This window comes from Alosa pseudoharengus, unplaced genomic scaffold, assembly GCF_046254945.1.
Source record: "Alosa pseudoharengus isolate Yale_2024_CS ecotype anadromous, Long Island Sound unplaced genomic scaffold, YU_APseudo_1.1 YU_APseudo_1.1_scf_13, whole genome shotgun sequence".
In the NCBI taxonomy this organism is placed as follows: Eukaryota; Metazoa; Chordata; class Actinopteri; order Clupeiformes; family Clupeidae; genus Alosa; species Alosa pseudoharengus.
The window spans coordinates 14,290,231-14,304,691 of NW_027468598.1; the positions used below are offsets into that span (position 1 = coordinate 14,290,231).

The following is a 14,461-nucleotide window of genomic DNA, read 5'->3' on the forward strand; positions in this document are numbered from 1 at the left end:
CTTCACCTCAGTATTCTTCATCTCATGAATTTAGCCTTTAGGTCAGATTCAGTATGAATGATTGTGCAGGCTCTACGTTGGGTAATAAATGCATTGATAATTGACTGCATTGAGGTAATTAGTTTTGCTTGTTCCTGGGCTTTACCTGAAGAAGCTCCTGGCTCATCATAAAGGACTGCAGTGTTTTGACAGGGCAGATCCATTAGCGTTCATTATCATCACTGTCCGCAACGTTGAAATAACTGCCTGGCAAATTGGCCGGTCTATATGATGCATGTGTGATATTCACCATGGCTCCAATCAGGAGCCTTAATGAAGCACTGCAGTTTTGACTTACTAAACTAATGGATCACAGAAAGTAATGTAGAACTCTTGTTCATTACAGTCACACAGCTACAGAAGGCTATGAACCACATGACTAAAACATGCGCGCAGAGGGAAGGTAAACATGACTCTCTGACACTCCAGGAACACCTCTACCTGCAGCACGCCCCCCCACCCCCACACACACACCAAAAAACAGTCCTCAGGAAAGTGCTTATCCTTGCAGTGATGGACGAGGGTTAGCCCTCCCGACGCAGCGTGCTTCTGCGGAGCCCATGAATACATACGCAGCTCCGGCCCGCTGCGTGACAGACTACGCGGCTAATCAACGGGGACAGGTCCAGGCATCCTCCTATTACTTAGCAAATAAACACATTCATTGCAGAACACCAACTCAGCTGGCTGCATGTGCGAAAACAAAACACGATCCATCAATATCACTCAGTGGGGGGTGTGGAACGGGATGGGGATTTTGCGGTGCACTCAGAAACATTTCCCGAGCCGTTTGGGAGTTAGTTCAGACCGGCGGTACACTGACACAAGGTTCTAGGTGTTATTCAATCTGGGCAGAAATCAATTACGGTGCATCAGAGGCAATGCTTCCTTTAAAGATCATGTGATAACTATCACACACACACACACACAAAAAAGAACGGTCACCTTGGAGAAGCCTAATTAAAAAGTACAATGGGATGATTCATGTCAGAAGAAAGGAAAAAAGAATACATTCAAATCGTAGAGGGAAATTTAATTGAAAAGGGTGAAAACAGCCTTTCTCTCTCTCACTCTCTCTCTCTTTTCCTTCACTCTCTCCTTGACTCTCTGCCATCAAGCCTGGCGAGTGAAACTGTGTACAACACAACTAGTAGTGACTGATGGACATCAAGCCTGGCGAGTGAAACTGTGTACAACACAACTAGTAGTGACTGATGGACTACCTGACGGGTTGAGGAGGCGCCAGGTAATCATGGGATCAGGCCGACCGCTGGCGAGACAGGTCAGCGTCATGTTGCTGCCCTCGTTTATAGTGATGTCCTCCGACACTTTGTAGATGTTTGCAGGAACTGAAAGAGACAAATGACACAGATATAGCAACAATTACAAACATGCTGATAGAATGTAATAGAACAAAAGATAGAATGTAATAGAACAAAAGCGAGAATGTAATAGAACAAAAGCGAGAATGTAATAGAACAAAAGATAGAATGTAATAGAACAAAAGATAGAATGTTCGCACACTGGAGTGAAAGATAGAATGTAATAGAACAAAAGATATTTATGTAATAGAACAAAAGATATTTATGTAATAGAACAAAAGATAGAATGTAATAGAACAAAAGATAGAATGTTCGCACACTGGAGTAGCTCCAAACTTTTTATTTAAAAACAGCAACATTTCACTCAGCAACCGTAGGATGACATCAGAATTTTTTTACTTTTCCAGAGCTGTACTTTGTTCTGCACCTGGCCTAAAGATAGGTGGTGCACGCAACAACTCTACCGAACTTAATAGAATGTAATAGAATCACTGATCCACTCATATACCATATATATAGTACAATGCAGCCATTCATAAATAGTTGCACATTTCAAAGACCAAACTATGTTTCTACAGATTCTTTATGCAAGGCACACTGTGAAAGACTTCAATAAAATCTTGTGGTGCCTCTGTCACTGAAAGCAGGGTAAACCTGTCTCTTTAGATTCATTACCAGCATATAGCTTAGGCATCAAATCCTGTTGAAAGCACCAGGCAGGATAATCAATAAGGTGTTTCATGGAACTTTTAAATTAAGATATTCAGCAGTTGAGCGAACTCCAACTCACCCGAGCTGTCAACATGCGACTTACGGAAGTTGGAGCGCGCTGAAGAAAAGGCATGACGAATGTTCGTGGGTACCTGCGCATTTGTCACCTAAATGTAATGTTTAATGAAGCGGCACTCCCGAGTCTCTGATTTACTTGGCGCGCAAACAAACAAAAGAGGGGAATTTATGAGTCGCGTAGAGCGGCTCCCACAAATTACACTGAGCTGATGCATACCTTATTCTACGGTGGTCAGCATTTTGCAGGCCATCAATCAGAGGACAGTTAATGCATCGACGGTAGAGAAGGAGGAAGGTGACGGAGGAGGAGGAGGAGCAGCAGAACAGGGGGAAGGAGGTAAGGGTGGCGGTGGGGTGGGGGAACTGCTAAAGGAGAGGAGAAGCCATCATGACAACTTGTTTACTTTGTGCGGATGGTGTCCGACATGTTCATTAGCATGGCTGGGGAGCCAGTTGACGCCGGCCAGAATTGAAACTGATTAACAACCACTGCCGTGCACGAGAGTGACGTGGCTGCATTAACGCTCACAAGTGCCTGATGCTTCTGTAAAGAGTGTTTTTCAAGCCATCCGTAAATGATACTGTCAAAATGCAAAATGACTGTCAAAACCCAGTTTAATCAGATAAAAACATTTGAATCAGAAAAAGACTTCATGAATGTATATTCTATTTTTATGTAGCATATGAATAACAAAATAACAACAACAGCATTCCAAGAATGTTATTACAATGCTGCCATCACTGAATTCTTTTTTGCTTCAAAACCCATTATTATGAAATATGTGACACTTCAAAGCAGCTGACAACGATGAACGTATGTAATACAACACTAAGGAGGAAAAGAACTGAATGTGTGTAAACAGGTTACAGCATTACATTTGTGACATTGTTTGTGTCCTACATAAAAATATGTAATTTGATATGTCAGACAAGCAGTAAAAAATGTTTCTCTCAGCCATTATACTCCATGCAGCAAACAAATAAAATATAAAACATGCTGCTAAAATGTATCCCTTGTCCAGTGTAAGTAATGATATTGTCTCTTATCCAGTTGCATCCTCTGCTCACCGTGCAGGCTGCTGCATCGATTAAACACGCTGAAAAAAACACATGAAAGCACAGCCAGTCTTGACCAGAGTGAGACGTGTTCCTTGATCACAGCTGAGATTGAGGAGACAGCGAATCAAATCTCTCTTCCTTATGAAGCAGAGCGAGCGAGAAAGAGAGAGGGCCCTGATCTCTCATTGGCTGGCTGAGAGCTCTAGCGTTGAAACCTTGACATCCACGGCATATCGCTGAACTCGGAGGGAGAAAATAGCACATGGCGATAACGACCCACAGCCCTGGAGAAGAACTGCTGGTGCGGATTCATAAGTCAAAAGACCAGGAGGCTTAACGCATTATGCCTCTGTCTCTATTGCCCGAGGCTGGAATTGTTATTTAACTTATGGGCTGGGCTTCAGGGCAGTTTTTGAAGAGGTACCGGTGAAAACACTATTCTCTTTGGTGCCCATAATTTTTTTTGCTGTTGTTGTCTTTGAGGGGAAAAATAGGTACAAGGACTATTCCAGGTCATCCGTTGTTTTGATCAGGCGCCGTGACTGACTCATGAAACGCGGCGCTGCTGGCTCTGCTGCAGAGAGCTTCTACGTTGCTGCACTTGATGATAACTCTTTGAAAGTAATCCGCAGCAGCAAACATGAATCCTGTCTGGACACCACCACACTCGAGTAAAAAAAAAAGCACAGCAAAAGAAAAAAAAAAGTGGTCAACAGATGAAAAGGCAATGGGCTCATATAAATGTGTTAACCATGCATGCTTTACAGATAAAATGTTGGTGGTTTGGGGAGAAACACAACCTTTTTATGTTAAAAGAAAAAAATATATGCCACAATTACAATTATGAGTGGTTTTTTTTTATCCTCCTTTCTATCTGATTTTCTCAGGCAAATGGTTTTGTTGTCAATGCCCATGAAGAAATGGGTTTAAATCGGCAATATCACTCTCTCCGGACCCATCGGGCCTTCAAGCGGCTGAGAGGGCCCGCGAGGAGGCGATGATCAAAGTCCATCTCAGTGGCTCGTAAAGCAGGCTGGCGCTCGGCCCTTCTGTGTTGTGTGTGCCCTGATAAATGTGTTTAGTGTCACGGCGTAGCGTTTTTATCTGCCTATGCCTCATCTTTGGCCTGAATACGGTTACCAAGGGGTGGGCAGGGGGCGGAGATGAAATAGAATTCGCTTGGTGGCTGATCGACTCTAAGGGCTTAACTTCTCAACTTTTCTCCTCTCTCTCTCTCTCTCTCTCACTCTCACTCCTTCTCTCTCCATGTGTTCAGAGCACATATAGGCATAGACTCGGCAAAGGGGATATATGACATGTGTACATTGATACATACAGCCTGGGAATATACCTTGTATTTGAACTACTACTTTTCAAACTAATTAACCACACACAGACAAAACAGACAAACACAGACAACAGACAAACACAGACAGACAAACACACACACACACACACACAAAGACACACACACTCACACACACACACAGATACATAAAAAAACAAGGGACCAGTAGGATTTATTTGCACGCAGGCCCAGAAGTAAGACTTCTATTGCATTCTGCACTCAAACACGCACAGACTGATGCCAGGGCTCGTTCATTCCCTTTTTTTTATATTTCCCATTTCAAATGTCAGCACAAGCATTAGAGATTCCAATGAAGATCACTGCTGTACTGCAGTTTCCAAGAAAAAGAATAGAGGACTCATGCTCTAACCTGGGATGCAGCCTTGAACATTCAAACTATACTAAAAGGAGAGCAAAAAAGAGATGGAGGTGTTCTCATATATGCACACATACACTTATTCCCTTCCTTCTCCCACAACCATACAGATAGACAACTACCCAGGAAAATGATGTCTAAACGGTAGGAAAATAATAGTGTAATCGCAAAGAAAGCTCCTTTGGCCTTGAGTGCTCAGCCATAAAACTAGCTGTCAATTTACACCCATGTCACGAATGAAGGTCATTACCACCAAATTCAAAAACAGGAGGCCAAAGTAATCTCTGTGTCGCCTTGCAGTGACAGCTGCCTAAATTGAATAACATTGCCTCAGACAAGCCCTTCCTGCTGGACAACATAACAGGGAGAGCTCGACGCACCTTGACCCCCGGAGGCCGTTTGTGACACTGAAAGCCGATGGCGGCGCGGTAGCCAGGCGAAAGGAGTTGAGTCCTTTCCAAGGCCTTGAAAAAGGGGAGAATAGCGTCCACTCAGAGAGTGTGCAGGAGGGAGCTCAAAGGCACTAAGGTCATTTGATGTGTGCGCACATGTGCCCCCTCCGCTGTGGCTTCAGACAGCTAAAACCGATTTCTTACTTTGATGGGGGAAAGAAAGAAAAAGGAGAAGGAATTAAATTGGCCAATGGGGAACACACGGCTCACTAAAGGTGAAGTGAGGTGATGAAATAGCATTCATTGTAACTTTTAAAGGACTGGCAGTGCTGAACTGTCATTTCAAAAGTCTCTCAGAATATATTGCATACATTTGAATCTTGTACAAATCAAACACACAATTTGAAGATGATTCTACATATTTTGGTTGTAGTGTCATCTCTCAATTTTTTTTTCTATTGCCATGTCTGATGTAACGTACTTCATTAAGCTGCTATTTTAGGCCATAGGTTAGTTCAGCGTGTTCTCAGAAGACGCTGAGGAAACTGATGAGGTTGATTATCAGTGATGATGAACAACTGTGTCTTTAATCAAGGCTGTGTGCCACAAAACATCTTACGGAAATTAGCATACTATGCAGAACATATCTGATAAGCTTCCTTCTTCACAGCAAGTAACATCTTTAGGTTTTGGCGTTTCAAATTTATTTGATTTGATGTTTATGTACAGGACACCTTCTGTAAGTGGTTTCAACCTCCAAACAGCTATGCCAATAAAATTCCAAATATAAAGAGATAGAAAAAGCAATATGTTCCCTCCTCAACTACACACATAAGTCCATAACACTTTTGAATAAACTGTTTTCATTTGACCCCTAATGCATACACAATAGAGTACCTTGACATTCAAATTTACAATCGGTTACCTTCCATAAAATGACAGCAATGCTTTGTTAATTTGCCAAGTGGAATGCCTCACAATACAATGTAATATATTCAAGATTTTCAGGGGGCATTACCGGGTCATGCCTTTCTGTTCTCTAATACCTGCAATTGACTGTACATATGTAAGGACCTTCTAATAATTTTGTTTGTTTTTGATACACTTTCATCTCCATGCTATTGCCTTCTAAGGTTGCAGGCACTTTAATGAGTGCATCTACAATTACCTCCATGAGCAGGCAAGAGCAATCACAGCAGCTGGAAAAAAAGGTTTAAACTCACAGGCTCAGTTTCACCAATGTGAATTGGCTGCTAGATCTGTAGCAGGAAGACAAAAAAAAGGAAAAAAAAAAACCTGAAGACAAAAAGTTGCAATGCCACAAAGGAACCTGTTAAGTGTTACAATCAGAGACCTCCAGGTTTTCAGCACACAGCTTGATGCAGCCATGCGCTTCATGGCAGACACATCCTGCTGCCCTTACACAAAGAGTCGAGGAGTGCTGGTTGCCTCAGATTTCACTTGTTAGCCCCTCCTGGTACCTTGGTGCCATCAGTCACTCATCCTGCAGTAATGTGCCACAGACTTTTGAGGAAAGGAGCATGAAGGTGATAAAAACAGAAAAAAACTTCCTTTGCAGTGTTGTGTTGGCGAATGGAGGTCTGTAGGGAGGTTCTCTGGCATTATTTGTACAGATTGGGGTCCTTGTAAGGACACATCCTTGACTGAGGACATGTCCTGTAGATTTCGAGAGTTGTGGGTGTACAGGGGACTTGTATGTGTCTATGTTTTCTGTGTTATTCATCCAAGATGGCATAAAATTGGTTACAAACAAGTACTCGATGCTTTGTGAAAAATGGAAATGAAATTGGCGAGCGGAAACGGTCTAACAAGCACCCACGTCAGTGCGCAAATGGATTGCCTGAATTTGAGCAGAATGCCTCCACTTCCACTAACTGAAAAATGGGCCTCTTTGGAATTTCTGTAAGCAATAACTCTTATCTACAGTAAGTCTTAATAAATGTGTGACTTTGTCGAGTCTCCACTCCACTCCACTCCACCATCGCAGGGGCTTCTTTTTTTGTTGTTCACTTTCTACTTGGAACGCAGCCATGGAGCTGGAGTAAGTAAACCAGCTAGAAGCCGGAGGAAGAAAGAGATTAAATTTGCATTCAAAAGATTAAATGATGGAGTGGCTAATAACACAAAATAAGATAATGAGGGAACAGAGCGGTAAACAGGCTTCAAAAAACCCATGAAGATGGTACTGGGGCTAAGCTTCTCTCTCTCTCTCTCGTTTTATCTTCTGCCTTTAGTGAAAAAACACCAATAATTTCTGTTCACACTCTGCTTTTTGCCTGCGTGTTTAATTTTGGTTTCTTCTCTCCATGTATAATTGCAATTCCACTGCTGCAGTTACTGCTGGTGTGTCACAAAAACAGGCACTTTACAGGTGCCTGACCACATCCAGCTAGGCAATCGGCTATTTATCCGATTCACACCCCTATGAGCTCAGCGTTTCGCACCGCCACCCAACCACTTCCACTACAGTATGTCTGTCAAATACTGGACGCTTTCATTGTCATGGTAATGGCCGATTAATTATGAGCAATGCCACATCCCTGCTAAAAACACTCAAAGCACTTTGCCTTCAGGTCATGTGTACAGTATTATTGGATTGTCAAATAAGTAATTACTTTAATAATAACAATGGTCTTTAATTAATCAATCAGGAAACTCACGAGGGAGTTTTATGGAGTGGAAAACCATGGGTAATATCCATACAGTAAATAATTACTGCTCTGTGTGGGATCAAGTGCCATTCCAACCTTGTCATGAGGCTGGAGACCAACTGAAAATGTATACATCCACATTTCCAGGAGATTAAAACACCCAGGATTTCACACCTTAGTGCCATGGATCAGACTCATTCTAGAATATACATTCAGGGTTTAGGATTAAAATGACTGGCGTGGATGGAAATGTATGCACGGTACCAGAGAAGTGAGTTCACCCCTGTGTAATATCACTTACATCTCCATTCATTTGTATCACCTCACAATCGTTACTCTCACCCTGCCCCCCCCCCCCCCACACTCCTCACTGTAATCGTGTCCATTCAGAATACAGATGCTATAATTTTAAACTTTGTGACAGGGGTGAGGGCATGTAGTCAGTTGACAGTCACATTTGAAAGTGACAGCAAGACTTGTAGTCTTGTTCCATTACTTCTACGTTGAATGATAGGGCAGTTGTCATTATGGAAAATTACAAACTAACAGTTTATATTTTCTATAATTGAAATACAGGCCACACAATAGGAACTAAATGTCAGTACACCTTTCATTACTGAGAGGAACATATTGTAGCTGAATCCTTTGCAAGTTCACCCTTATTCATAATGACAGGTTCAATCATCCTTGGCGTGGAGAAAGATGTGTTGCTCAGTTGTGTTGTTCAACCTCTTTCTTTAAAATAATAAGTCTTCAATCCAGGATATTCGTGAGCCAACTATGGGCGTCGACATGACGAAATTTGGCACGGTCACTTTTTTTCTTCTACAAAACCCTTGTGTGATTTTGTCAGTGTGCATTGACTGATTATCATGCTGGAATACTCTTCTTCTGCCAAACTTTTGGAGACAGGGACTCATCTCTTCTGACAAGTTTTTTTGTCATTCATGGTGCATTCATGGTGCCATCTACAAATGTCATCTCCCCAACACCTTCTTAGCCTTGTGCAGCCACCTCTGTGCCTCTCTGTTAGGAGTATGCATTCCTGGTATTTCTTACCAGGATCACACCAAACATGCAGGACCCCATCTGAGCCAAATACATTTATCTTGGTCTCATCTGACCAAAGAAGGTGCTTACAATATTCATCAGGATTCTTTTCATGTTCTTTTGCAAAGTCTTATCTTGAAGTTTTGTGTCCAAGAGCAAACAAGGAGGTTTTTTTTACTCTTGGACGCCAGCCATAGAGGCTGACGTTATGCAATGTCCTTCACAGTGTCTGAGCCGTCTCAGACAACTGATTTCCATTCCATTGAACTCCTGGGCCAAATCTGAAACATATGCCCATCTGTTTTTCAAAGTGGTAGCAGATCTGCGGTGGCATTTTAGGAGGATAGCCCACTGTGGCTATGGGGTACGTGTCTTGTGTCATTATCTAACCACAGTCACAATCTTGGAAGTTACAATCTTTCAGATTTGGTCTCTCTCAAAAGCAGTGCGATCAATCAAAAAACAATCAATCAAAAACATAGTTGCAAAGTTGGGCAGTTGGAGTCACTGCTAAATGATCAGTCTTAGAAGCATCACTCCTGGATATTTGTTAATTGTGATAGTTTGAAAAGATAAACCATTGTCCAACCCACCTGAACACCCTAAAACTGATAATTTCATGTATTAGCTAGTGCAGTTTTGAGCCAATGCCGAAATGCGCATCACAGGGAAGATGTTCTACAGGGACTGTTGTTTTTGGAGAAACTCTCCCCTGATCAGTGATGCTAAGCTTCGTTGTATGCCACACAATTACTGCTGCATCTGTGCGTCCACTGATGTTAATTATTGATCTACCTATTTTCTTTCCCATCTTTGTGGAGTCTCATGATCAGACTTTTCAATTGCTCTGGTAATTTTTCTCCATGTGAACCCGTGATAAATTCAGGCAAACAGACCCAGCCCACGAGTCTAAAATTGAGAAAGTTCTATTATTCAAAGACTATTTTCTAACCATGTTCATCAGTTACAGCAATCGAAAATCACTGGTGCACATAGTATTCTTTCAATCAAAGGTTTTCTAACTAGTGTGTCAGTGATCATAGGCGTATTGAGTTTTGCCTCTGACCTAGTCGCTGACTGATCATAACATTCAGTCCCTATAAGCTGATTCAATGCCTGTTATCGGTAATCGGTAGTAATCGGAATACAGCTCTCATGCGATTATCGACTCGTATGGACTGAACGAACTTATACCTAATAATACAGTAATAACGTATATATATATATATATATATATATATATTATAGTGCTATAGTATTAGACTCCACTTGCCTTTACACACAATACAAGCTTGCCTTTCGTATTACATATAGACAATAATGTAGCTGTATATAATGAAATATAGTGAAAACCAACCAGGCGTCAGTTTATTGAGATAAACAAGTCAACAATCGAGCGTAAACTGCGATGCAATTATCAAGACGACACTACACAAAATAGATACAGCAAAGGAAAATTACTTTGCTACCCCCAAAGAGGGAATTGCACCCAAGTTGTTTCCATAGTTTGTGAGACTGTCAGGGACAGAGGTTCATTACTCTGGTGGCAGCAATTTACACATGAAATTGCCCCACGAGGTTGGCAATTTGGATATCATAAAACAAGTGCACATTCGAAAAATGCGGAGGCTATTATGCATTCTGCAGCGAACCCTTTTAAAACCCACATCCAATACATTCTTCCAACACCTGTCTTCAGCTCAACGATTGTATCAAAGCAAGCTTTCATGGTAGACTGATATGAGTGGAACGCAGATAGCCACAAATTAAGCCAATGCAATAATTTCATATAATTTCACTAACAAATACCATGTAGTTATTGTACATATTGACATTTTCCACTTTGTGGGAGAATTGCCAAATATATCATTATCAGCAAATCGATGAACGCTACAAGGTTCAATTTCAAAGATGAACAAAATATTATGCAAATGAATCTCTATGGTGGCAATATCCATACTTTCGAGCAGGTTCCGAAATGGGCCGATAACGACCAGAGAACATAGTGCTCATAATGCTCAAGCGGAATTTCTGTCATCAGAGAGGCTGCGCCATTTGCATTCATACCGAGGCAGTGGATACTGGCAGATTGCCACATTCAGGCTTTCTATTTTGCCTTTCTACCAGAGTAACTCAAAACCTTTACAAGACAAAAATTACTACAAGTGATACCATTCCATGGCCCTGCCACCATGTGAGATCTCAGATTCTTACAGGGATTCATGTACGGTGGGCTTGTCAGTAGTTGCTATAATAAAGCGTCAAACTCCATTAAGAACCCATTATGACTGAATTATCAATTAATTTGTTATCTGACTCTGATGAATAATAATGCATAGTTCACCACCTCCACGTAAACTTTGGGGACAGTGTCTGGGCTGCATCCACTATTTTAGTCTTCCACAGACATTAATTTAAGGCAGAAGCACTGTTAAAAGGTATAAACCAAAATTGATATTGATTGAACTGGCTTGTAGCATTATAACTCCTGGTATATAAAAAAACAGAGCTTAAGAGACAATGACTAGTACATTAGATAAATCAAACTCTTCCCTGACCCAGGACAGGAGGACAGCCAACAAACTTTCCTCCCTGAAAAAAACGCTCACTGCTCTGTACAGGTTTACATGATTACCCATGGAATTTTTAATAAAATTATTTAATTGCTTGTAGGCACTTTTTAAAAAACAGTAATTCAGTCATTTCTATTGCACATTTAAGATGGTAACACCAGGCTTCTCATTAACTATAATGTAGTAAATGCTAACTATATTGCTTTCAGATCAAACAGAATTCTTAAATAACTACTTTCTGTATTTCCTGTATGGTTGCTAAATAGCTTGATCTCATTTGGCTTTAACGCTTCAGTACTAAACGGTAAATAGACTGGCCACGGGTTCCTGGCTGGCCATTAGTTCCCCATCCGTATTGTGCTGGAGTGGAGCTGTGTGTTTGGTAGCGACTGTTTGGGAGTGATGAGCTCACCACACACACACACACACACACACACACACACAAACATACAGACTCTCTCTCTCTCTCTCACACACACACACACACACCAACACCCCCCCACGGCCCACACACACAGAGACACAAACACACTCAACTCTCAGAGGTACAGGGACCTCACCTGATGTCTCTCTGACGCCTCTGGAGTCACATGTGTCAGGCGGATGCTCCCATTTAAATGCATGAGGTGCCATTTGCACACTCATAAAAAAGATTAAAGGGAATGATTTTGTTCTCTTTCTAGTTTTTTCCCCTCCCTCTTTCTTGTGTATACCAGGAGTCCTTTCTCTTTTTTTCCACCATCAACGCATGGCAAGGAGAAAACGGAATATTAAATTGTTTCTATCATTAAAAAAAATCAAGGATTCCGTTTCATTATGATGTTCAAAGGAAATAGACAATATTGCTCCTCTGTGATGCTTTCCATCCCCCTCATGCTCACTTCTCTGTCGGTAATAAATTGGCCGAACACGAGCCTGCTGACGCCACCCACTAAAACCTCCACTGGCGATTCTCCTCACCGGTGATGAGGTTCAGAGATGAGCGATGCTGGTTCTCTAACACCCTAGAGATTTCCCCACCAACCACGCACATACAGTCCAGAGCGCCTGGCAGTAGAGGCTATCGATTTAAAGAAAGAGTGTGGGGCTTTCTTTGAAAAGAAGAGCGTGGAGAAAAGAGAAGAGAAAGAGGAGAAAGAGAGAGGGGGAGAAGAGAGGAGCAGAGCGAAAGGCTACCAAAGAATCTCAGAAAGGTTCCGAGTGTCCCTGGATAATTGGAAAAGGTCACCACTTCGTCTCGCACAGATTTTAAAGTGCTGTACGCCACTTCCCTGACCTCACACATACACACTGGTGCACATGCGCACACACACATACACACACACACACACACACACACACACACACACACACACACACACATGCACACATTCACCTCCCACGCCGATGATCTTTAATCTGACAGGGATTCGTCAGACATTCCCATGGCAGGCCTCTCAATCTCCCCTTAAATACCACACAGCTGTGCTCCAGGCATAAATACTACCAGCATAAATACTTAATGGTGCATTGTGTAGGCCACAATATAAAGCCTCTTATCTTTTTTGATCATCGGGAATGAAAGGAAGAGGTGCACGAAAAAAAAAATGGTCTCAAATGGCTCAGAAAGCTACCTGCTACTTCAAGAAAAGCTTCTTACTGTCTCTCAAACTGACATCACAAAGATCACATCTGCCGGCAAAAATGTGAAACATGCATTATTATAGGTACTCCTGGCATTTGCATTTCAAGTCTTTGTAGCACCCAACTGCTCAAAAAGGAAACAACAAAACAAAGCTTTGTTGTGAAGTTGTATTTGGAATGTAAATAAATGTTCTAATGTAGAGGTGTGGACGAATAGCAACCAATTACCCTTGAGGAAACATATTCTTAACATGACAGTGATCACCAATGGCAACTGCCTATAGACCCAAATATATTTGTAATGCCTATGAATAATGCACGATGCAAATATTTCTATAGAACATTTATGTTTCTGACTGTGTGCAATAACAAGTATTAAACATACACAAAAAGGTTCAAAAGTGGCTTTTAAAGACCACCCTTGTGTCCTTATATCCATGATTCTGTAGGACGCGGACATTCTCTTCTGGTTTTATTAACACAATTGTTCATGGTTGACCGATACAGTGGAAATCAATAACAATGTAGCCTGTAGTGGTGTCAACAATAATCGATTCGGCGATGCATTGCAATGCGGGGCATGCGCGATTCAGCATCGATGCGGCAACGTGCCATAATCGATTATGTCACTGTTTATTTTCTGGCCTTGAGTGGACAATAAAGTTGTTAAGTTTCAATTACTTCTGGGAGCATTTCCGGAGCAACGTTGTAATGACATGCACAGCCTGTAGCTACATGCTAAGCGGCAGCACTAGCTAGCATAACAACAACACTAAAGAATCAAGATGACGGAGGGAGATGAACGCAATAGACGGGTAATTAAAAACGCACCCAAAGCTTGGAAACCGGATATCTGGGCACATTTCGAATTCTACGAAGTTAATGGGAAACTAAACAAGACGTACGCGGTGTGTAAAACCTGCCACACTAAAATCAAGCACGTTGGCAATACAACTAACTTCACGAACCATGTCGATCGTTGGCATCCTGAGTTGGCTTCGTTACTGTGTGTGCAGTATGTGCAGGGTAGGAATTTCACGACGGCCATGCCCATCGTTGCCGTGATGCCCCTTTGAAAATCAGAGGTTTACAGGCCACGGTGGCCTTGGTGTCCCCTTCTTTCGATATTCTGTTTTGCGTCGGACAAATAACGATTTTTATTTAGCCTATGGCCTGTCAAAATAAGCATTCACAGCGCAAATTAATTTAGTCTTTTAC

The 14,461-nt window shown here is 41.8% G+C and overlaps 1 protein-coding gene across 1 annotated transcript in view; it reads right to left on the reverse strand.

Moving 5' to 3' along the window:
• The window catches only part of lsamp (limbic system associated membrane protein), a 169,265-nt gene that overhangs the window by 28,745 nt on the left and 126,059 nt on the right, over positions 1–14,461 (reverse strand). Inside the window, exon 3 of the mRNA XM_076282253.1 lies at positions 1,263–1,388. Within this exon, the coding sequence (XP_076138368.1) occupies positions 1,263–1,388 (126 nt within the window). The remainder of the gene's footprint in view (positions 1–1,262; positions 1,389–14,461) is intronic.